Here is a 20,346-nt window from a genome sequence, read left to right on the forward strand (position 1 = left end):
ATTAAAAGCAAAAGAGGAAAAAAGGCACTTCATATTGGCGAGTTGACCCCCATCTCCCTCCCACCCCAAAACATGCTCCCCCTGGCTCCGTTTTCAGTCTCGTTTGTGGCCAGTTTCCCCTCCGACAGCAGCAGGGCTGTGGCTGCAGCAGCTCAGCTCTTGCAAAGGTGGTCCTGGCCGGAGATGAGGTCTGCAAGGTGGACGCCCCTGTTTGGTAGTTCAAATTAAAACCCAGCAGCTGCTCTCTGCAGGTTGGGGGGGTGGGGGGAGGCAAGGGTGGAAAGCAAACCCGTTCCAGCCATGGGGGGGCAGGGCGAGGGGCGACCCATTGCCCCCCAGGGGCCTTGTCAAATCTGCTCAGGGGCAAATCCTAGCAGCCTCAGGCAAGGGGTGGGGTAGCAACAGAGCCTGTGCCCTTTGGGTGGGGGACATGAGAGAGGCCCACCCCCAGCGGCAGAATCTCGTATCCCTGTGTGGAATCAAGTGTCCGTGAGTTCCAACGTCATTCTTTGTTCTTTTTCAAATAAAATCACTACCCGAGAAATGTGAATCTGGAAGCCCAAAGGAAGCAGCCGGGGTCTTGTTCAGGCCCTGCCCACAGAGAGGGGCTATCTCCTCCCCCCCCCCACCAAGAGCACAGGGCCAAGGAGAAGGAAGCTTTGTACATGGGCAGAGGCTCAGCATACGGGGTGGCGGGGGAGTAAAACAGGCACACCCCCCAGGAAAGGGGGCTCTGTGGGGAATCCCCGCCCCCCTCTCTCTGCCGCTTGATCATCTGTTGATGGAGGAATAGTTGGCCTGCCCCCCCGGGCTGGGCTGCACGGGGGTCTTTTCCGCCTGGCGGGGCTCCGGGGGAGGCGGGGGCTCGTCCAGGATGCACTGGTGGTCTTCCTGGCAGGGCTGCTCCCGGGGGAGCAAGACCAGGTCGGAGAGGCCGTGCAGCTCGGCCAGCCGGTGGAAGGTCTGCAGGAGCAGCAGCATGGCCATCAGCCCCAGCAGGAGGTAAACTGGGGGGGAAAGAAAGAGGGGGTAGCAGGGCGGGGCAGGCGGAACCAGCGCCCCCCCTCCCCACAAGGGCTGCGCAAGGCAGAAGCGCCCGTCGGCCTACCCACCCACCGCTTTGGGGCTTCCTCCAGCCAAGGCTGCGGCGCTTGGAGCAGCTCAGAGGACCCCCCCCCTTCCCCCAAAAAGACCAGCACCAGCTTCTGGATGCTGTGGCAAAAACCTTGCCCCGGTCTCTCCCCTGTAGTTCCCCGTTTCAGAGGTAGACTGCCCCTGGGCATGGAGGCTCCGCAAGAAGAACCTGCTATATCAAGGACCCACCTGTCCCAGAATCCAGGCGCCTCAGTGGGAAAAGCAGAACGTGAGCCCCTCCCTCCCTCCTCCTGCCGTTTCCAGCGACTGATATTCAGAAGCACGGCTGCCTCCAATGGTGGAGGGCAGAGCAAAGCCATCCTGACGGGGAGCCAGCTCTGCTCCATGAATTGGCCCAGTTCTCTTTCAAAGCCATCCAAGTCGGTGGCTGTTGCCAGCTCCTGCAGCAGGGAGTCCCGCAGTTGTAACTATCCTCACCCCCTGTGCCGGATTTATGTATCAGCTCAACAAGCTCTAGCTTAGGGCCGCACTCTCTTGGGGGCCTCAAAAAAATTTAAAGGGAAAAAACAACTGGATGTACATTTCCAAAACATAAGATAAAAAACAAATACAGTCATACCTCCGGTTACGTCCGCTTCATGTTATGTTTTTCCAGGTTACGTCCCGTAGCGACCCGGAAGTACCGGGAAGGGCTACTTCCGGGTTTCGCCACTCGCGCAGAAGTGCAAAATGACATCACACGCATGCGCAGAAGCAGCGAATCACAACCCACACGTGCACAGACGCGCTGCTGCAGGTTGCACTTTTTTCATGTTGCGAACAGGCCTCCGGAACAGATCCTGTTCGCAACCAGAGGTACCACTGTAAAATAAAACCCACACACAGCAACCGTGTTTTGTGTTGTGTCAGCTCCTAGGCAGTCGTGGGCCCCGCCTGCTCCCTCAAATATCCCTGGTCTGCTCCTTTCTATACGTATATAGGGTGCCGACATTCTGCATGGACTGGTTGCAGGGCAACATGTGCAAACGGCATGAGATACCCATTAAGTCCATAAATTACCATATAGCATATACAGTGGATGCTTGGGTTGCGCATGTGATCCATGCGGGGGGCACATTCGCAACCCGCAGTGCCGCGTCTGTGCATGGGCTAGTCGCGATTAGGTGCTTCTGCGCATGCACAAAGCACTATTTAGTGCTTTTGCGCATGTGCGAGCGCCGAAACCTGGAAGTAACCCGTTCTGATACTTCCAGGTTCGGAGCGGTGCGCAACCCAAAAACACACAACCTGAAGCGTCTGTAACCCGAGGTATGACTGTATTCAACACAAAAAACCCAGTGATGATTTGTTGTTGGCAAAGGACAGCTGGACATAGAAAGGGCCCCATGACCTTCAGGAGCTGAGGGCCTCATCAAACCTCAAGGCAGCCATGCTCACCCCCGCTGCCCGCCTTGCCCTCGACTGCTGCAGAGCTGCTCACCGGTGATGGAGACCTTGTAGAGCGAGCGGAGGCGCTGGCCGGGCTGCTCCCCAGGGACGTAGTCGCCCAGGCCGATGGTGCAGAGGGAGATGAAGCAGAAGTAGAAGGCGTCCAGAAAGCTCCAGGACTCCTCCAGGGCACTGAAGATGGCGGCCGGGATCAGGAAGAAGGCCGCCAGCACCACCAGCGCCAGGAAGACGAGGTGCCCGCAGGAGAGCGCCCGCCGGCTGTGGCCCCAGCGCAGCGCCAGGTACTCCAGAGGGCCGGAGGTGAAGGTGCCCAGCAGGCGCTGGGCGGTGGCCGTGAGCACCAGCATGGTGAAGGGGACGCCCAGCAGTGCGTAGAAGATGCAGAAGGCCTTGCCTGCGTCCGAGAGAGGCGTGGTGTAGCCGTAGCCTGCAGGGAGGGAGGGAGAAGGGCAAGGGCTGGCAGGAGGGGGCACAGGGACCCCCAAGGGTCTTCTAGTCCAGCCCCCCTGCAAGGCAGGAGTCCCAGCTCAAAAGAAGCCCTCCAGCCTCTGCTTAAAAACCTCCAACCCAGGCAAGGGAAAACTGACACTCTTCGGTTGAATTAATTCAACCAACAGCTTTCAGCCGCCCCCTTGTCTCTTCGCAACCCCACCTCCAGGTAACCCCACTGCCCACTTTGGGAATACCTGATTTAAAGGGAACAGGGCGCTTTGGATATCTGACCTTGAACAGGATCATTGAAAGGGCAGAGGGGGGCTGAGGGGGGCTTCTAGGGGTCCTGGGGGAGGACCTGGGCAGATCAGATCAGATCTTTGCCACCCCACAGAAGGCAGATATGCATTAGGCATAATAAATAATAATAATAATAATAATGAAAAATTATTATTGATACCCCGCCCATCTGGCTGGGTTTCCCCAGCTAGGACCTTGGAAAGACCTGGGTTCAAATCCCGCCCCCCTCAGCCATGAAGCTCACTGGGCGACCCTGGGGGCCAGTCCCTGCCTCTTAGCCTCACCTACCTCACAGGGTCGTTGTGCGGTTTAAATGAGATGGGGGGGGGAGACATATGTATGTCACTTGGAGCTCCCTGGAGGAAAAAGGTGAGCTAGAAATGCAGTAAACAGGCACTTTGGGGCCAGGGAGGCTGCGCTGCCCTCGAGACTTGGGTCGGCCACATGATCCAGAGGAGGCTTCTTCTCAGAGCAACAGCAGGGCAAAAGCTCGGGGGCTTTGGCAAAGGCTGCCCCTCCCAGCAGCGCACAAAGGATACTGACATGTGCGAGATAAAGGCCGATCATATGAGGAACAAACGGCTGAAGCAGGAGGCTATTTTTAGCCAAGGAAAATAGAGCCAAGGCTGCCAGGGGGAGAGGAGCCAAAGGTTTGCTGGCATCCAGGAGGCCCTCAAAAAGAAATCTGGTAGAATCACAGAATTTGTAGACTTGGAAGGGGGACCCCAGCGGTCATCCAGCCCAACCCGCAGCAACGCAGGAATATGCAGCTGTCCCAGAGGGGGATTGAACCTGCAACCAGGGCATTCTCAGCACCGGGCTCTAGGCAACTGACAGAAAGAGCCATTGGACTGGGGAACGGACTCCCTGGGAAGGTGGTAGACTCTCCTTCCTTGGAGGTTTTTCAAGCAGAGAAGAACTGAGGTTCCTGCATTGAAAGGGGGTTGGACTAGATGACCCTGAGGTTCCCTTCCAATTCTACAATTATATGATTCAAAGTACAGCATAAATCCTATAATTAGCAAATCATCAGTAAAACACTTACAATCTACAAAGCCAGAAAACGTAAAGCACAGCCTCTTCCCATATGAACTTGCCTAGACTCCACTTCTGTCTTTTTGGGAGGGGCTTGTGCAGGGTTTGGGGCTCTTGTTTTTATGATGTATTTTTTTATCTTGCACTGTTCTGTTGTGAACCCCTGAGATCCACGGATGAAGGGCAGTATACAAATGGAATCAACGAATAAACGAAACACTGTTTAACAAACCAGCAACTAAAAAAAGCAAGCTAAAGGTCACAATGACAGCATAAGTCATATTACACGATTAAATCAATAAGGCATTTATAATCTATAAAACCATAATGTGAAAACAGCAACTTTAAGAAGTTCATACACCCTCCCTCTCTTGCCTCCTTGCCCCAAATGACTCATAAACTTTCATTCTATTCAGTTCATTGAAATGCACACAAACATATCACACAAGAAATACCTGCAATGGGGCTACACCTTAATTTATTAGTTTTTAAGTAATACCTGTGACCCATCCTTCTGACCAGTGATGCTGAAGACAGGCAGCCTCCAACAACAGGTGTGGAGAACTCCCTGGTCCTGAATGGGGCAACTGTGTCCTGAAGGACCAGGTGCGCAGCCTGGGAATCATTTTGGACTCACAGCTGTCCATGGAGGCGCAGGTCAAGTCTGTGTCCAGGGCAGCTGTCTCCCAGCTCCATCTGGTACGCAGGATGAGACCCTCCCTGCCCGAAGACTGTCTGGCCAGAGTGGTGCATGCACTGGTTATCTCCCGCTTAGACTACTGCAATGCACTCTATGTGGGGCTACCTTTGAAGGTGACTCGGAAACTACAACTAATCCAGAATGCAGCAGCTAGACTGGTGACTGGGGGCGGCCGCCAAGACCATATAACACCGGTCTTTAAAGACCTACATTGGCTCCCAGTATGTTTCCGAGCACAATTCAAAGTGTTGGTGCTGACCTTGAAAGCCCTAAACGGCCTCAGTCCAGTATACCTGAAGGAGCGTCTCCACCCCCATTGTTCCACCCCTGGACACTGAGGTCCAGCGCCGAGGGCCTTCTGGGGATTCCCTCACTGCGAGAAGTGAGGTTACAGGGAAGCAGGCAGAGGACCTTCTCAGCAGTGGCCCCTGTCCTGTGGAACGCCCTCCCAGCTGATGTCAAGGAGATAAAGAACTATCTGACGTTTAGAAGACATCTGAAGGCAGCCCTGTTTAGGGAAGTTTTTAATGTTTGATGTTTTATTCTGTTTTTAATCTGTTGGGTGCTGCCCAGAGTGGTTGGGGAAACCCAATTATTATAACAGCGCAGTCTTAGCAATTCACACATTGTGCCAAATGGGAAGCCCCCGCCCCGTGAATGGGCAGCCAGTTCCACCTGATGAGCCGCACTGGGGAGATGCCCTGGCTGGGCAATGGCCCTCCTTTAATGCCCCGCCTGTTAAAGGCGAGACGTGGCGCTGCCTCACCTCAGATGGGGAGAGAGGAGAGCCATGAGCCCAGCAGGGCTGGCAGGGTGCCAGTCTACTTGCGTGGGCTAAGCAGGGGCAGCAGCTGCAGCAGCACATCTGGCCGGCCTCCTTGTCCAGCTCCAATCGCAAGAGGCCCTTAAAAGAAGCTCAATGGCAGGGATTTCAAGACCAGGAATTTTCTCACCCTGACAAGGCACAAAAAGGGCCGTTTTCTGGGGAAAGCAGTGGCTCTGCTTCCCTGGCGGTTTCGAAGCAGAGGGTGGATGGCCACCTGTCAGATATTCTCTAACTGCAATTCCTGCACCGCAGAGGGTTGGACTAGATGATCCTTGAGGTCCCCAGCCAGATCAGACCAAAGGCCCAGCAGTGCTGGTGCTTCTCAGCTACTGGTGTGCAGAGGCCTCTCCTGCCCCTCCCAGGAGAAGATGAGCAGAGCCGTCCTCCAGTTTCTCAGCCACTGAGAGCCCTGTTCTGCCCTCCAATCAATTTGCCTAATCCAAACTGATGGGCCCCTTGACATCCCAGAGCAGCAAAGACCAGCGTTAATTCTGCAGAGGGCAAAGAAGTCTTTCCTTTTGCTCACCCCAAATCTCTAAACTTTCAGCTGTGGTGGATGACCTCTATGTGGGGTGGGAGTCTGACCCACATTCTCCAGGCATCATCTCTGCCATGTCTGCGCCCCTTCTTTGCCTCTCCCCCTAAATTAAAGTCATCCAAAAATAAGAACCTAAGGAGAGGCAGCCTGGCTGCTGGATCAGACCCATGGCCCATCTTTTTGCAGTGGCCAAATACCCTGAAGAACCCAGGAATCCAGATAGACTGCCTCTGGACCTGGAGGTTCCATAAGACTATAAGAAGAGCCTGGCTGCTGGATCAGACCCATGGCCCATCCTGCTCTCCCAGAGGCCAACCAGATGCCCCTCATGGGAAACTGCAAAGCAGAATTTGGGCACAAGAGCAGCCCTCTCCCCTCCTGCAGTTTCCAGCAAGTGAGACCAAGAGACAATTGCCATCTTGGCCGTTGACAGTCCTCCTCCTCTATGAATTTGTCTGATCCTCTTTTAAAGCCAATGGGACGCAGCTGGCGCTGTGGGTTAAACCACTGAGCCCAGGGCTTGCCAATCGGAAGGTCGGCGGTTTGAATCCCTGCGACGGGGTGAGCTCCCGTTGCTCGGTCCCTGCTCCTGCCACCCTAGCAGTTCAAAAGCACGTCAAAGTGCAAGTAGATAAATAGGTACCGCTCTGGCGGGAAGGTAAACAGCGTTTCCGTGCGCTGCTCTGGTTCGCCAGAAGCGGCTTAGTCATGCTGGCCACATGACCCGGAAGCTGTATGCCGGCTCCCTTGGCCAATAAAGCAAGATGAGTGCTGCAACCCCCGAGTCAGCCACGACTGGACCTAATGGTCAGGGGTCCCTTTACCTTTTAAAGCCACTTGGGAGCCAAAATGAGGCCAGCTCCCCCCCAGGGGAGTTGCTCAAAGCCCGGGAGAGGTTCCCCATTTCCCAGCTCTACAGCATCCCCACAGAGATGGGGCAATGTCTCTGGAGGGTTGCGGTTGAGCAGAGCAAAGGGAGGCCACCGCATGCGCTGAGAGCGGGGAGGGAGCCCGACTTCCTGCAGAGAACATGCTGCCTGCCACTTTCCATGGTGTTCAGCGTTTCCCCCTCCAGGAACCAAGGGCAGGCTGCAGCTTCCCCTGGCCTCTGAGAGCCTGAAGGCTGTCGAGGGTCCTCTGGTCCCACCCCCTGCAAGGAAGGGATCCCAACTCAACTGCCCCAACTGAGAGGCAACACCGATGGCTCCTAGCTCCGCTGGCCCTGTCTCTCCCTCGGCAGTCAGAGGCAGGAAAGGGCCCCCAGTGCCAGCTGCTTGGGGGAACCAGGTGGGGTCACTGCTGGTCAGAAGGACGGAAGAAGAGCCTGCTGGGTCAGGCCAAAGGGGTCCCCATCTAGTCCAGCCTCCAGCTCTCACAGTGGCTGAGCAGATGGAGGCAGGTTATGAGATCCGAGTGCGAAAGCAGCCCTCTCTCCCCCCTCCTGTGGCTTGGTCCAGCAACTAGGATTCAGATGCATCATCAGTGCCTCCAGCTGTGGAGCCACCAAGAGGCCCCTTTTGTCTAATCCTCTTTTAAAGTCATGCAGGAGGGAGTTCCCCAGTTCAACTGCGCCCTGCGTGGTCCAGCTTGCAGCCTTCTTCCCCAGAGTGCTGGAAGAGATGGGTGCTTCTCCTCCCAAATGTCACCCCAGCCCCCTCCCTCTAGGAACTGGGCCTAGCTCTGCAGTCCAGGACTTCTGTACAGCTGGGGAGTGACTCAGTCCTTGTTGTGTCCACACCCACCAGGATAAAAACAGGATGTAGGGAACTTGGATCAGAAAGCTGCGCTGGCAGGCGAGTCCTGGGCAGAGCACGGCCAGAGAGGGCCAGGCTCTCCCGCCCCACAGCTGGCTGCAGTTAACTTCTGCAACCCCCACCTCCTCCTTGCTCCTCACTTGCAGGAAACACTGGAAAAGAAACAACCAGTGAGCGGCAAAGGCTGGCCACCAGAGCCTCTTGGAGGAAGCAGGAACAAGGAAGCCGAGCTGCAGAGGCTGGCGGGGGGGGGGGGTCATGTCTTAAGCCACATGTTGAGCCCCACAGCTGCCCCAGCGTGGCTATAGTCCTGGCATTGGCTGGCTTGGTAAGACCAGCACCACAGGGTTGTTGTAAGGGATACCCAGATGCCACATCTTGGAGGAACAGCTGGTGCTACGCCTGGGACTGAGCTCCCAGGAGCAGGATGGGGGTCTGGGTGTCAAGGTGCTGGGGGGGGGGTTCCACATCACCATCCTGCAGGTGACCCCCCCCAACAAACTTGTCAGCCCTCCCCCAGCCCCCCCTCCTTTAGCTGCGATTCCTGGAGTGCAGAGGGTTGGACTAGATGCCCCTTTGGAGCCCCTTCCAACCTTACAACTCTGTGCCCAGGACCACAGCCTGCCTCACCCTGCCAGCCTGCCTCCGCAGGCCCTGGCACTTGCATGGACGCCCACTCCCCAGACTGCCAGGTTCCTTTAGCTGGAAGGAGGACTCACTTCAGGGCGCATTATTCCAGTGCGTGCTTACTCGGGAGTAAGTCACACTGAATTCTGCGGAAGCTGAGCAAACAAGCCGACGGCTGCGCGGTGCGATAAGCGCAAAGAGAACTTTCCCCTTGGAAGAAAGCAGCGAAAGCGGCTCGGCGCACCGGCCGCCCTAGCGGGGACTGGCGTCGGGCCCCGCGGGAAGGGAGCCTGGGGGCCCCGCTGGAGTCTCCCGGGGCGCAAAGGGACGGAGAGGAGGTCAGCAGGCGCCTCCACCCCGTCCCCGCCCGTCTCGCCCGGCGACTCACCGACGGTGGTGATCAAGGTGCTGGAGAAGAAGAAGGCGGAGGCGAAGTCCCAGTTGGACGGGGCGGCCGAGCCGTTGCGGAGCAGAGCCACGCCGTGGCGGTTGGCGCTCAGGACGGCGCCCAGGAAGCTTTCGAGGGCGGGCTCGGGCAGGCAGGGGCTCTCGCGCAGGAAGGCGGCCTTGAGAGCGCGCAGCTCGGCGCGCAGCCGGCTCTCGTAGGGCCGCTCCACCGCCGAGATGATGAGCGCGCCCAGCAGCAGGTAGCCCACGTAGCCCAGCGCGAAGGCGGCCAGCAGGGCGCACCGCCGCATGGCCGCCCCGACGACGGGGGCACCTGCCTGCTTGGCCGGCAGCGGGGCACTGCGGGAAGCGGCTCTGGCAGCGGGTGGAGGCCGCCACGCACCCCACTCGTCCCGGCGGCGCGGCGAGCCAGCCTCTTAGGCGGCCCGGCCAAGCCCCTCCCGTCGGGCGGAGCCGCGCCCGCCTCCCGTCGCACCTGGCAGCAGCCGCAGCCGGCGCCGCCCAGGGGAGGGAGCCAGCGCCCCGAGGGGCCCGGATCGGCACGCGGAAGCGCCTCGGCGCGCCCCTGCCAGCCCAAGCCGAGTCGGGAGGCGCTCTGCCCATGCTCAGGGACGCTGCTTCTTTGCCCCCGGAGCACCCAGGGGGGAAGCGCCTTTCTCAGCCCCACCCGGCTTCTGCTTCCAAACAGCTGCTCCGGCCCCAAGCGACGGCGACCCCCGCGCGCAAGGAGGGCAGCGAGTGGCGCGGAGAGATCGCCTTGAGATTCTCACGTGCAGTTATGAAGTCTTTCCTTTTCACATCCCACCCCGAATGAAGCGCGTTTTCAGAACAAGAAGAAGAAGAGTTTGGATTTGATATCCAAACTGCCCGAAGGAGTCTCAAAGCGGCTAACATTCTCCTTTCCCTTCCTCGCCCACAACAAACACTCTGTGAGGTGAGTGGGGCTGAGAGACTTCAGAGAAGTGTGACTGGCCCAAGGTCACCCAGCAGCTGCATGTGGAGGAGCAGAGACAGGAACCCGGTTCCCCAGATTACGAGTCTACTGCTCTTAACCACTACACCACACTGGCTGCGAATGAGCTCAATAGGAGGCTTGGCGTGGGCAGCAGGTCGGTATTCCCAGCAGGGCTGATATTCCTGCAGGGAGGAGTTTTCTGGTGTCTTTCACTGGTATGGGGAGGGCTTTTCCCCTTGGGGCTACCGCCAGTCTTTTCTAGAATTGCCTGTCCCTGGTGCATAAGGGAGTCATTGGAGCACCCCACAATTGCCTAACCTTGGAGACTTCAGCCAGGAGACAGAAGCAAAACAGCGGCCTGGAAGCCTGATCTTTATTGTTGCAACAAGACTTCCCACTACCACAAACACGAAGCAGGCAAAAGCCCACTTACATCAGTTTTTAAGAGTTTCCCATAATACATTTCCAGAAGCATCACAGAAAAGGTGTGGTCACAGGTAGAACCTGAGATCCAGGCATGCCCCTGTCACTCAAATATAGTCTTTCATGCATATTCCATCACAGTACAAAGGAAAGTATTTACAGTTCCCTGGTACCTGAGTCTTGTCAAAAACACCCCTTTGTCTTGTCCAGGCTTCATCCCACTCTGGGGTGGGTAGGCATTGTGAGTGAGATGGTTATCTGACACTCTTGGGCAGGGGTAGGGTCATGCGGAGAGGCAAGGCTGGGGGGGGAGGCCTCTCACCCTCCTTTCAATTTCCCCGGTAACACTGCCGGCCCCTCCAGACTTGGGGAAGGGGGTGTCTTCTGAGGCATGTCACTGATGCCCTAATGGTGCCTTAGTGGCAGATATATACCAGACCCACATTTGTGGTACAGAAGGTTACAGGGCTGCAGCAGTAGCACTGACTGATAGGAAAACATGTAGGGTGCCTGCCCTGAACATTTGAAAGTGGAGTGGCATATAAACGCCGCCATCCCATCATGAGCACAAACCTCCTCTTGCTTCACTGGTTTTGTTTTGAGAGTTCCTGCTGGGATAATAAACATCTGAATAAACATCAGGGGATCTCCTTCGGTTTCCAGACCCTTGGTCATCTTGGTTGCCCTCCTCTGCACACCTTCCAACTTGTCCACATCCTTCTTAAATTGTGGTGCCCAGAATTGGACACAGTATTCCAGGTGTGGTCTGACAAAGGCAGAATAGAGTGGGACTATTGCTTCCCTGGATCTGGACACTAGACTTCTGTTGATGCAGCCTAGAAGACAGTTCCCTTTTTTTTGCTGCTGCCTCACACCATTGACTCATGTTCAGCTTGTGGTCCACCAAGATCCCTCAATCCTTTCCACATGTACTGCTAGTAATCCAGGTGTCCCCCATCCTATATTTGTGCACCTGGTTCTTCCTGCCTAAGTGCAGAACCTGACATTTGTCCCTACTGAAACTGATTTTGTTCGTTTGGGTCCAGTTCTCCAATCCGTTATGGTCATTTTGAAGCCTGATTCTGTCTTCTGATAGCCATCTTCAAATACCTGAAGGGCTGCCCCATGGAAGATGGAGCAAGCTTGTTTCCTCCTGCTCCGGAGGGGGAGACCCAAACCAATGGCTTCAGATGACAATAAAGGAGACTCCAACTGGACATTACAAAGGACTTTCTGATGATAAGATCTGTGTGGCAGTGAAATGTTCTCCCTCAGAAGTTGTTGGCCTCACCTTGAGTGAAGAGGCTGCCAGGGATACCATTCTCTGAGGCCTCTTGTGCTCTGCTGAAGCAGAGGGTGCCCTGGGCCTTGTGGGGAGGGAGCCTGTGTGTCAGAGTCGGGGTCAGGATATGTGGGGCAGTGCCAGAGGGGAGGGGGCTGCTGCCGCTTCTGCTCCAGGCTAGACGGGAGGAAGAGGAGGGCTCAGCTGGGGAGACCTGTAGACACTGCTGTTATAGGAATTCTAAGGTCTCATATATAGAAAATAAATGTTCATAAATTTACAAGGCAAACACATATGTAAGCATATAAACGTGTCTGAAATAGTACAGGAGAGCAACCCTGAAACCATTCTGACTCTCCCAAATGGACCTCAAATGTTTCTCTGCAAGGAGGAAGGAAATGGGATAGCCTCTCCATTGTCTCTGCTCACAAATCCTGACTTTAGGGCATTTCTGTGTATGATATGCCCTGGCTGAGGGAAGGAGGTGCTCACCCAAGATTTGACGATACATGGTCCTGTCCATCGTCCCTTCAATGCAGTGAAGGTATCCTGTCCCCTTAGCAAAAACACCCCCAAAAACATAGTATGTCCCCCTCCATGTTTGTTCTTGGGGTCATAGGCAGCATTCCTCCTCCTCCAAACATGGCAAGTTGAGTTAATAATCTGACCACAACTTTCACCCAGTTCTCCTCTGGGTCATTCAGATGTGCACTGGCAAACTGCAGGTGGGCCTGTACATGCCTGTCTTGAGCCAGGGGACCTTGCGAGCTCTGCAACATCTCAGTCCTTCACGGCGTAGTGTGTTCCCAACTGTTTTCCTGGTGACTATGGTCCCAGCTGCCCCGAGATCATTGACAAGTCCCCCCCCCCCGGTGTAGCTCTGGGCTGCTTCATCACCGTTCTCCTGATCATTGCAACTCCACAAGACGAGATCTTGCAGGGAGCCCAAGGTTGACAGTTCTTTTGTGTTCCTTCCATTTGCGAATTATTGCACCAACTGTGGTCACCTTCTCGCCAAGCTGCCTGGCAATAGCCTTGTAGCCCAGTCCAGCCCTGTGCAGGTCTACAGTCTTGTCCCTGGCATCCTTGGGCAGCTCTTTGGGCTTGGTCACGGTGGCCACTTTGGAATCTGCAGGATTGATTGCTTCTGTCGACAGGTGTCTTTTGCACAGCTATTGTAACGAGCTGGGATTACAGGTAAGACCCCTTCCTTACAGCGGGTGCTTCTAATCTCAGCTCATTACATACAGTGAAGATATCAGGTAGCCAGGCACCTGGCTGGTTGATAGGGGATCAAATACTTATTTCACTCATTATAATGCACATCAATCTCTGACTTTTGTCTTCTGGGTTTCTGGGGGTTTCTCTGTTGTTATTCTGTCTCTCACAGCTACAATAAACCTACCATTAAAATGATGGACTGGTCATTTCTTCATCGGAGGGCAAACGGGCAAATTTAGCAGGGGATCAAATACTTTCCCCCCTCACTGTAGCTGCTTTGCTTCTCAATATTCTCTGGTTGGCCTCTGTCATTTTCTCCTGCCCATAGAGAACCTACTTAAGGACTCTATATGGACTCTTAGATGCCCCATAAGGGAAAGAGAGCAGTATTTTCCTTATAACATTGCTGAGCTCAGGAGCCCCACATTGCAAGAAGGAAAAGTCCCATTTCAACTGCAGCACAGAGCAGGGGGGGGGAGCAGCAATGGACCTCGGAGGCAGGAGATAAGCAGGCCCAGCAGAGTGGGGTGACTGGCCCCTTGGCCATGCAGGAGAGGCCAGGAACAGATAATTCAGCCGCCAGACATGGCCAGGGTCCTCTTTTGCTAGGACAGCAGGGCAGGAACCGTTTCCAACTCGCAAAGCCCATTCTGGTCGAAGTGAGTCCGACAGTCCATGGTCTATTGACAGAGAGGACTTAGCCGAGGGGGAGACTGACTGCTCAACAAGGGGGCACAGAGGGCAGCTGACGGAGGAACACAAGTACAGCCTGTTCTTCTCAGGGCCCTGAACTGGGTCACAGCCAGGCTCTGGCACCGTCCTGCAAGTCACGCAGATCGGGGCCAGTCTGGACCCTCTGCCTTTTGCCAGAGGCTGGGTCCAGAATACAGGAAACTGGGCTGCGGGGGCATTTGCACTCTGTGAATCTGTTGCTGGATGGTGTTTATAATCTTAGAAGCAAGAGGCACCTTGTTTAGGAACAGGCTGGCCAGATTAAAAGAGGCCCCAATTCTGGCACTGGGGTGGAGAGACAGGGAGGTGCAGGGGTAAAATGTTCCTCCCAAGAGGCCTGGGTTCAAATTGCCACTCAGCCAGGAAGCTCACTGGGTTAGGCGACCTTGAGAGTGTCACCATCTTTCTGCCTAACCCGCCTCACAGGGCTGTTGTGGAGAGGTAGAAGAAAAGAAGGGGAGAACCATGTACAGTTCAGTGGAAGATGGTAGAATAAAAATCTAATAAATGAACACTGGTGTGAAAGACCCGCTTAACAACTTCACCTTTCAAAAGGGAAGCTGTTTAACATCTGTCGCGGCAAAAATGAGCCTTGTGACGCCTTCAATGCTAACCAACCTTTTATGGCATGTTCCAGTCCATGAAAGCTCATACCATAATCAATTAGTTACCTGTCTTTGATGGTGCTACAAGATTCAGCTTAAATACAGGGCTCTTTGGTCATTTCCCAGAGATGCTTGAGTTGCTTCGCTTTCTGAGGAAGGGCAGCCAAGGAGAATGTGGGTGAAATACTATTTTTATTTTCTTTTTAAAATGTGTGCTCGGCACTTCTTAATGATGTATTCTGAATGAGGGAGAAAAACTTCCCTCCATCCAGTCTCCACACCCCCGACAACCTCTGCCGTATCCAAGGCGGATTATAGAAAACATCAAAATAAAGCAAAAATGATATCCGCTTTTCTCCCAGCAGGAACTCATAAAACCAAGCAAGGGAAGAAAAACAAATAATGCAAAATCCCCAAACCATCGCCATCATCATCATCATATGGAAGCCTCAGCAGTCAGCCCTAACAAACTTTTCTGAAAAGCTGGGCTGGACCTGGCACCTGAAAGCCCAAATGTTTCGGGGCTGCCTGCCAGGCTCCACTGCGTAAGGCTGGTGCCACAACAGAGAAGACGCCCATCCAGTAGTGTAACTAGGCAGGGGCAGGGGAGGGAGGGAGCTGTAGGGCAGCATGGCGTCTGCTGGGCATTGGGGTGGGCATCTGGGTGGCAGGAGAGTTGCTCAGCAACGGGGATGTCTCTAATCTAACACACCCATCTAATCATCAGGGCACTCTAGCAAGACTTCAGATATTGAACAGAATGCCCAGGCGAGCTGGGGCGGGGAGGAGACATACATGAACGGCCTCAGTCCTGTATACCTGAAGGAGCGTCTCCACCCCCATTGTTCAGCCCGGACACTGAGATCCATCGCCAAGGGCCTTCTGGTGGTTCCCTCATTGCGAGAAGTGAGGTTACAGGGAACCAGGCAGAGGGCCTTCTCGGTAGTGGCGTCCTCCCTTCAGATGGCAGCCCTGTTTAGCCCTGAAGGCAGCCCTGTTTAGGGAAGTTTTTAATATCTAATGCTGTATTGTTGGAACACTCGATTGGGAGCTGCGGCTGGGGAAACTCAGCCAGATGGGTGGCGTATTAATAATAATAATAATAATAATAATAATAATAATTATTATTATTATTATTATTATTATTATTATTATTATTATTATTACTACACAGGGTCATGTGGTCCTGAAACAGACCCTGGACATGGATCGGCAACCAGTGCAGCTCTTAAAAGTACCTAATGGGCCATTTCAGAGAACGTTTTAGCTCCTGAACCCTTTTCAAGGGCAGCCCCACATTGAGCGTGTCACGGTAGTCAAGTCTGGAGGGTATGAAAACCCGACCGGTGGAGCTGGGGCCAACCTCTCCCTGGGGAAGAGTGCCGCAGGGGCACCAGCTGGAGCTGGCAAGAGGCTTGCACCCCGTTCTGGCGGCGGACTGAGGAGGAGGCACCCACAGGTGAGAGCAGCAGGAGCGGGAGGTTGCCTTGGGCATGTCGCTGGGGCCCAGAGAGCGACAGATGAGACACGCTCCGTGCCCCACCTGGAAGGACCTGGCATCCCGTCTCCTCCTCTCTCCCCTCTGGCACGTGAACTGGATTTCACCTGCGATGATGGGATGTCACGCGTCTCTCTTGCTTGACCCAGAGAACTGCCTGCTGCTCCCAAATCCCCACCTCTTTCTTCATGGCTCTCGGAGCAAGTGGGCTTCCCCTCCTGTCTTTCCTGGTAGGAAACAGCTTCTGGGTAAACAAGAGGAAGTGGGGAAGAGGTGAGTGGCTTGTTCCAGCAGCCTTGCTCTCGGGGAAAGGCTTGGTGGGGAGGGCTCAGCAAAGCCAGGCGGAACTCAAGGGCGGCCAAAGGCTGCTGGCTGGCGGCTCAGGGAGCAGTTAAGTCCGGATTTCTGACCAAGTCATGCACTTTGGCTTACAAGCATCACACTTGCCCTGGCCAGGCAGGGTATAGGGCAGTATATAAATATCTAGACCCCCGGGTATAGGGTGGTATATAAATTCAATAAATAATAATAATAACCAGGCCCAACACTGTCTGAGGGGGGTCCGTCCTCACATCTACTCTCCTCTGGAGATAAATGAGTTTTGATATTTTGCAGTTTGCTTATAAATGTACATACATACATTTCATTTGAATACCAAACTTCATCTGTAGATATCGGGGCAGGTCACCACATAAAAATACAAGATAAAAACATAAATACATAATAAAACAAAATACATAATATAAACAAGAACACACACATATAACCCCCACCTCCCCCAAACACATTTAAAAGGGCTGTAAGATGTAAATCAGACAAAGGCCTGTTGAAGAAGAACATTTTCGCCTGGCTCCTAAAGGTGTCTATTATTATTATTATTATTATTATTATTACTACTACTACTAACAACAACAACAACAACAATAATAGCGATAAAACATCAGTCATTAAAAACTTCCCTAAGCAGGGCTGCCTTCAGGTGTCTTCTAAAAGTCAGATAGTTGTTTATTTCCTTGACATCTGATGGGAGGGTGTTCCACAGTGTGGGCGCCACCACCAAGAAGGCCCTCTGCCTGAAAGTGGCAGCTGAACCTTCCTGGGGAGAGCATCCTATAAATGGGGAGTCACTGCAGAAAAGGCCCATTCTCATGTTGCCACCCTCCAGACCTCTGGTGGAGGAGGATCTGGGTCAATTCTTATGGGGAGAGGCAGCCCTTGAAGTCGTGAGCCATTTAAGGCTTTATAGGCCAAAAACAGCACTTTGAATTGGGCCTGGAGACTAATTGGCAGCCAGTGAAGTTGGGCCATGAATGGTGAAATATCTTCCAACCATCTTGCCCCAGTGAGCAACCAGGCCACCAAATTCTGCACCAGCTGAAGATTCTGAACCACCGTCAGAAGCAGCCCTACGTATAACTAACTGCCTCCATCTTATCTGGACTGAGTTTCAGTTTGTTGTCTCTCATCCAGTCCATTACTGAGGCAAGACACTGGTCCGGCATTTCCCCTGCCTGACCTGCAGGTGTAAGGGAGAAGTAGAGTTGTGTGTTGTCAGCAAATTGCTGACAGCAAGCTCCGGATGACACCACACAGCGAGTTTGTGTAGACAGGGGATAAAATCAATCCCTGATTGGGGGTTGCTCCACAGGACTGAAACATCTTCCTTAAAAATGTCCATCCAAGTAGGACTGGAGCCACCACAGAAAAGTGCCACCAACCCCTAACTCAGACAGCCGCTCCAGAAGGACACCATGGCCGATGGTATTGTTAAAGGAAAATTCCTGGCTCACTTGGATTTGCCAAACAAAGATATCAGCCAAGAATATTGGAGCAAAACAGCAGCCTGTAGGCCTGGTCTTTATTCAAGGAACTGTTGCAACAGGACTTCCACCTACCGCATGGAAGAAGCAGAAAGAAGCCCCAACGAAAGGATGGCTCCCTTTTCTATAAGCTTCCCCTTTTACCCATATCACCCTTAGTGAAGCATCATACGGACATCATATATACATCACAGCCATGTCATAATCTGGGAGGGGTCTCCTGGCAGAAACATGAGCATCAGGTTTTTCCCCATCCCTCCCTTGACCTCCACCTCATACCCATTAAGTAAAAGAAAAGGTATGTACATGTTCCTGTTCTCCTGGTCAAGATAATCATACCCCTTTGTCTTGACCAAGATCCTAATAAACTTAGGTTGGGTTTATTATTGTTTCTGGAATGGCTACCTGTCTGGCACTCAGGGGCCAGCGGTTATCACCCAGGCAAGGAGGCTGCTGAGTACCTGGTCTCAGCCTTGGGGGATTACGGCTGCCCACATCCCAGGCTCCCCCCTTGGTAGCCATTCCTTTCCTGAACAGAACAAAGTTGGGACAGTGCAAATACAATACTAGAGCAATTTTATATGACTTTCTAAAGTTTTCCCATTGAGCCAGTAGACAGATACATTTATCAGTGAATTGTTGCATTTGTTAATGTGCAGTAGAGGCCCTTTGAATAGAGATAGGAAAAAATTGTGTGATGAAGTGTTTTGTGGGGACATTTGCAGGAGTGATTGTGTTGAGTTTGGTAGTCGGGGGGTGTATGATGTCTGCTGGAGGGGCAACTTCCAAATAAACTTTACATAAATTAACTGCTATAAGAAAAAAACTGTTCCTTTTCTGTCAGGGAACTGCCATCGGAGCCAGTAGTGGAGGCAAGGCTCCCAAGCGATGCCGGAGAAGGGCCCAGCAGGGAGAGAGGGGAATCATCGGCTGGGGAAGGAAATCAGCGTAACACCAGGGATAAAGGGGGGCGGATGGAGGAATCGGAGAGGGGGCTCCAGGACTCTTCGCCGGAGACCAGCGGGGAGAGCACAAGTCCTCCGCTACCCACACCCACCCTGCGCAGAAGACTTCCGCGCAGGGAAAGTAGGCGTAGACTTGGCGTCAAAGAACTTCTTTGCTGGAAGAAGTTCAAGAAACGCCCACTGACGGATTCTGCTAGCGACTGAAACAGCCACGAAGTGAAGGGCTGTCCAGCCAGGAAAAGGTTTAACCAGGCAACCTAGCCAGGAGTGGCGGCAACTTACACACGAGCAACCCCATATAACCATTACATTTTCCCTTATGGGGTATCCAAGAGCCCGTATAGAGTCCTTTATCGGGTTCCCTATCAGTAGGAGAAAATAACAGAGGCCAACCAGAGAATACTGAGAAGCAAAGCAGCTAGGAAGCTTGATCTTTATTAAACTGTTGCAACAGGGTCCCCCGCTCACTCCACACAGGGAGGGAGAACTAATAGCCGTACCCCAGCCAACTGTTGGTTCCCTCAGTGCTTAAGGCAGTAGTTAAATCTGAGCTTGATGTGCCTATACACTCTAAAAAAACACCTGCCTTAGCTGACAAATTATATGACTTGGATCCTGAATCATGGCACATATTAAGACTCCTACTATAGACAGACCAATTTTAAATCTGTCATTGTGACATCTGGTCCCCAAGGAAGGAAATGCTCAACTTCTGGACACTACTGATAGGAGAATCGAATTTGCCTTATGTAAGACCCATGATGCAACGGCCCTCTCTACGAGAGCTGCCTGCGTAGCATCCTCACGTGCTCCAGCTTGAGGATGTATTGCAATCTCCTCCCCAAGATCCAGCTCGACAGCACCAGATTCTGGCCAAACTCCTTAAAGCTCGAGCTTTTATGGCAAGCGCCTCCCTGGACTCCATGCTGTTTGCAGCTAGAGCAATGACATCCTAGGTAGCTGCTAGGCGCACCCTGTGCCTAAAGCCCTGGAACGCTGATGCTGCCTCTAAAGTAAACCTTTCCGCTGAACCTTTTTCAGGTGGTCAGCCAGAAGGGAGGAGCTACTAAAAGTATTATTAGTATAATACTAATATTAAAAGAACTGGCAGATGTGATTTCAGAACCACTGGCAGTCATCTTTGAGAATTCCTGGAGAACAGGCGAAGTCCCGGCAGACTGGAGGAGGGCAAATGTTGTCCCTATTTTCAAAAAGGGGAAAAGAGAGGACCCAAATAATTACCGCCCAGTCAGTCTGACATCAATACCAGGGAAGATTCTGGAGCAGATCATTAAGCAAACAGTCTGTGAGCACCTGGAAAGGAATGCTGTGATCACCAATAGTCAGCATGGATTTCTGAAAAATAAGTCATGTCAGACTAACCTGATCTCGTTTTTTGACAGAATTACAAGCCTGGTAGATGAAGGGAACGCAGTGGATGTAGCCTACCTTGATTTCAGCAAGGCATTTGACAAGGTGCCCCATGATATTCTTGTAAAGAAGCTGGTAAAATGCGGTCTTGACTATGCTACCACTCAGTGGATTTGTAACTGGCTGACTGACCGAACCCAAAGGGTGCTCATCAATGGTTCCTCTTCATCCTGGAGAAGAGTGACTAGTGGGGTGCCACAGGGTTCTGTCTTGGGCCCGGTCTTATTCAACATCTTTATCAACGACTTGG

General features: G+C 53.3%; 1 protein-coding gene across 1 annotated transcript; it reads right to left on the reverse strand.

The window, feature by feature from the left end:
* Positions 1 to 364: 364 nt before the first annotated feature.
* On the reverse strand, positions 365 to 9,538 carry KCNK6 (potassium two pore domain channel subfamily K member 6). Its single transcript, XM_053397610.1, has 3 exons — positions 9,145 to 9,538; positions 2,576 to 2,971; positions 365 to 1,007 (listed from the first exon to the last, which is right to left on the reverse strand). The coding sequence occupies exons 1-3, from the start codon at positions 9,452 to 9,454 to the stop codon at positions 772 to 774; spliced, it is 942 nt and encodes a 313-aa protein (XP_053253585.1). The 5' UTR covers positions 9,455 to 9,538; the 3' UTR covers positions 365 to 771.
* Between the last annotated feature and the right edge of the window lie 10,808 nt (positions 9,539 to 20,346).

This window comes from Podarcis raffonei, chromosome 8 (genome assembly GCF_027172205.1).
Source record: "Podarcis raffonei isolate rPodRaf1 chromosome 8, rPodRaf1.pri, whole genome shotgun sequence".
NCBI lineage: Eukaryota > Metazoa > Chordata > Lepidosauria > Squamata > Lacertidae > Podarcis > Podarcis raffonei.